Below are 3,824 nucleotides of genomic sequence, written 5' to 3'. Positions count from 1 at the left end.
AAGCATTGGAGCTATTGCTATTATCCCTGTCTTGCTGTCAAGGATATATATCTATATTAAAACAAATATGGGTCTTCTCAAATTTATGTTGAAACCTCTGAAACATTTTGATTTTGGAAAGATATATATCTACATTAAAATCAAAATGATGGAAAGATATCACTTTCAGTCATTCATGTTCGGCCACGCTAGAAGCATCATTTGTCTATTAAAGGATTTGATATTTAATTAAAGCCAATGAATGCATTACATGTGATTCTTTTTTACCTCAAGCCAAAGGAATGGACTTTGTTATTCAGGAAGAACCTAAGGTTGTTCAGGTTTTGATTGAGATGTTTCCTTGATAATTAATCAATTACAATGTACATAAATACTTGCATGAGCAATCAAATGGAGGTGTCTCTTTTGATAACAACATTATTATTAATTATTCTTCTGCTTTGAAAAAAAAAAAAAAATTAAAATATGAACAACCCATATGAAGACTCAAGGTGTGTGTGATTATAACTTGCAGAGTAGGAGGAGCTTTTAAAGGAAAGAATTGATTTCTCTAGTGTCTCTTTGCTTCCTTCTCAGCCTGAAAAGATGACCAAGCATATGAGAAAAATGACGTTAAAACCTAAATTAAGAACAGAATTATATATATATTAGTGTTTTTCAATTCTCCATGGAGTAGTAAAACTGCAGCTAATTAGGTCTTGTGTTCATAATTTGTTTAATCTCATACCGCTTTGATAACCCGGTCGAAGGCCTCCTGTCCATGTTTCTCAATGTATCGCTCGACCGACTTCCTGGCGTCGAGGCTCATCATCTGGATAACCTTCCGGTGTTCCTCAGGATAATTCTCATTCACTAATCCACCAATCTTTACATACTTCCTCACAAAATTCTCATAAATATAAGCTGCTCCATTGAAGATTGGTAGCACCAACCACATGCAGCATACAAGTTTGATGTATGGCCAAAGTGGAAACCTAGTATACACAGTTAAGCATGATCAGTTAGTACTTATATATACACAAAAAACTGTCTTAGTGAATATTCATCCATGTTCCACATCAAACAATAAAGACATGAAAAAGGAGAAGTAGAAGATTAGAGTATAGTTCTCCTGCAGAGTAATTTTGTTGCAGGTCGTTTTTCTTTCTTTCTGGGTTTCCCCAGTTTAGTGGGTTTTTGTTTAGGCTGTGTTCCTCTTCGGATTTCCTTGTTAATTGATTCTGTTATAGTAATAGGCTGTTGATTTTGTCGTAGAGCTCTCCCTCCTTGTCTTTATCATTCTGTGACGCACTGGTTAAATTGCACTATTGCAACATATTGGTCACAAGTTCATACCTTGGAAACAGTTTCTCCTGCGAAGCAGGGAGTAGGGCTGATTGCATATACCCCTTTCAAACCCTATGGTAGCAGGAGCATCGTGCACTGGGTTACTCTAGTATTTCCTCTCTTCTAGGAGAGATTTTCTAGGCTTCATTTGAAATATTTTCATTCATCCAAAAAAAGAAAAGACTTGAACATTGTTAATTATTTACCAAGCCAGAACTTTCCAGCAAGAAAGCTCAAAAAGTGTGATGAAAGAGTAGAGAATCCAATATGTCAGCCACTGCTGATCGTCCAGGGTTGAAGGGCTTTCAATCGCTCTCATAGATGAATATCTGTTCATGGAGTACTCAAATTCATCAATTTATAGAAACAAGAACAAGAGGATATATGGAAGAAGAACAAGAAGAAAAAGAACTACAACGACAATTACATCTAATTATGAATATGCACTTACAATGGATACAGTAGCATAACTCCAGGTCTGCATCAAAAACCAAGAACAAGAGAGAGTGATCAAGATCTAGAACTCATGAACATAAACAAATGCATAATTTGTTGTAAAATTTCTGCTTACCCAACTAATGAATCGAAATTCCTTGCAACAGTTCCAAGGAAACCCATTGTATCCTTCTGTTTTTAGTTTTCAAATTGATGGACTATTGGTAGTTCTGAATTCTGGTGAGATGAGGAGCAGGAGATGTGCTAGGGTTTATAACGGAATGGGAAGGGTCAACTGGGAAGTTTCAAAGTCTTCTTTCCCCTTACAAGAAGGAAATAAGAAAGGCCATAGAAAGAGAATGTGACAAGGAAAAGTACTAGAAAGACTACATGTAACACACACACGTACCCACCTTCACGTTGCTTTCTTAGACGTCAACTTCGTGCATGGGGTTGGGAGGAAGGAGTGAAGAACCCATCTAACGTAACGTATGGGCAAGCCTTTGTATCTGGCTGGCTACCCAGAAGCCTTAACGCAGAGGATAACAGCACAAGTAATCAAAGAATATATGCTTTTTTCCTATGTGTTGATGGGTTTTTTTTTTTTTTCCACAATAAATTAGAGAAGAAAGAGAGAGAGAGAGAGAGAGAGAGAGAGAGAGAGAGATGGGGTGGCATTACAATAAAAGATGCTAAGTTTTGATTTCTCCACTGGGCAACTCAAATGATGGCCTATGGTTCTCCAGAGAGTAATTTGTAGGACCCAAATTCAATGGGTCACCCGGATTAATCATCTTTAGAATTTTAAGGCTAGCATAAGTAGGATCATCACCTATGATTAAGGTAGGACTAGAGAACAGTAATGATCATCAAACGAATTTCTCTATTTTCTACTAATTAAAAGTAATTTTTATTATTACCAATAAGAGGAAAATAATCACTCAAGGTTGGTTGGATTTAGACCCTTTATCTAATTTAATAAGGCTATTCGTTTAGTTTTGTTGATTTATGAAAAAAAGGGATGGTTAGGTTTCCTGTAAAGCCATGTGTGTCCCACTAATCCATGTGAAGATTTTTAGTGTTGAAAGATACATGTCATATGGCCATCTCTCTCTCTCTCTCTCTCTCTCTCTCTCTCTCTGGGCCTCCAAATAAAATATGAAACTCAAGAAAATACAATTTAAAAAGGATCAATTTTAAACTCAATTAATGCTAAGTAACAAGAATCCCATCAGCTATCATGTTGTCAACTCTCATGAACTATAAAATTTTACAGAAAGAATAATAGGAGATCATATCAAAAGAATGGCCAAACCCCAAAAAAAAAAAAGGAGGGGGTTGTTGAGATGATTCACCATTCATGATTCAACGTCTTCCTGCAGTACTCTAGCAGTACTTCCTAGCTATCTTGAGGCTCTACCTGATGACTTCAGATAATCTTTTCCAGTGAAGATCTCAGCTAGCTAGACTGCCACTTTCAAGGCTTGAATGTGAAGTTCTAACCCTCACCTTAACCGCTAGCTTTTTTCCCTTTTTTTTTCTTTGATAAGATCACAGCTTTTCTTGTTGAACAGTATGCACTATAAGCTAAATTTGACTTCAAGAATCGACATGTACCACAATCTGCTAACTTTGTCTTACCAGGGGAGGGTGACCAATTCAAAAGATATTTCATATCTCAAAACTTGTCCCCCAATGCAGGATATTTATGTACTATTAGCTTGTAAAGAAAATCAAAAGTTATACTAGAGGCATTCTCCAAGTCCATCATTTCATCAGTAATAGCCACTCCTAGCTCCCCACACCCTGAAAGCCCAGTACTTCTTATCCCTTCCTGAATCATGCCTTCAACTATCTGATGCTGTGTTTGGATGTCAGGAAAAGAATTGAAATGAAAATCTGTACTTCAATGGATCTGCTGTTCTTCTCTGTTTTTTCCTTTGTAAGTATATAAGGGGATGGAAACTACTGGTTCCCTTTTGCAGTTCCACTTCCACCACAAAGAATTCCTCTTTAATCCCTCCAAAAACTTTTGGGTTACTCATTATACTCTTTTAATTTCT

The 3,824-nt window shown here is 36.6% G+C and overlaps 1 protein-coding gene across 1 annotated transcript; it reads right to left on the bottom strand.

Annotated features, from left to right (window-relative positions):
• Nucleotides 1-200: 200 nt before the first annotated feature.
• On the bottom strand, nt 201-2,088 carry LOC122064201 (HVA22-like protein f). The gene is made up of 5 exons (XM_042627927.1): nt 1,898-2,088; nt 1,778-1,804; nt 1,533-1,655; nt 728-974; nt 201-577 (listed from the first exon to the last, which is right to left on the bottom strand). Exons 1-5 carry the CDS (start codon nt 1,942-1,944, stop codon nt 551-553), a joined length of 471 nt encoding a protein of 156 aa, XP_042483861.1. The 5' UTR covers nt 1,945-2,088; the 3' UTR covers nt 201-550.
• Between the last annotated feature and the right edge of the window lie 1,736 nt (nt 2,089-3,824).

This window comes from Macadamia integrifolia, unplaced genomic scaffold (genome assembly GCF_013358625.1).
Source record: "Macadamia integrifolia cultivar HAES 741 unplaced genomic scaffold, SCU_Mint_v3 scaffold155, whole genome shotgun sequence".
Lineage (NCBI taxonomy): Eukaryota > Viridiplantae > Streptophyta > Magnoliopsida > Proteales > Proteaceae > Macadamia > Macadamia integrifolia.
The sequence above is the reverse complement of the archived record's forward strand: the minus strand, read 5'-3'. Positions and strand labels throughout refer to the sequence as shown.

Bases quoted from the DNA above. Each gene is read 5' to 3' on its own strand.
- LOC122064201 (XM_042627927.1), bottom strand. From the start codon at position 1,944: ATGGGTTTCCTTGGAACTGTTGCAAGGAATTTCGATTCATTAGTTGG. The intron at 1,656-1,777 runs GTAAGTGCATAT...CTCCATGAACAG, and splicing joins GTTATGCTACTGTATCCATT to ATATTCATCTATGAGAGCGA. The intron at 975-1,532 runs GTAAATAATTAA...TGTGTATACTAG, and splicing joins TGCTGGAAAGTTCTGGCTTG to GTTTCCACTTTGGCCATACA.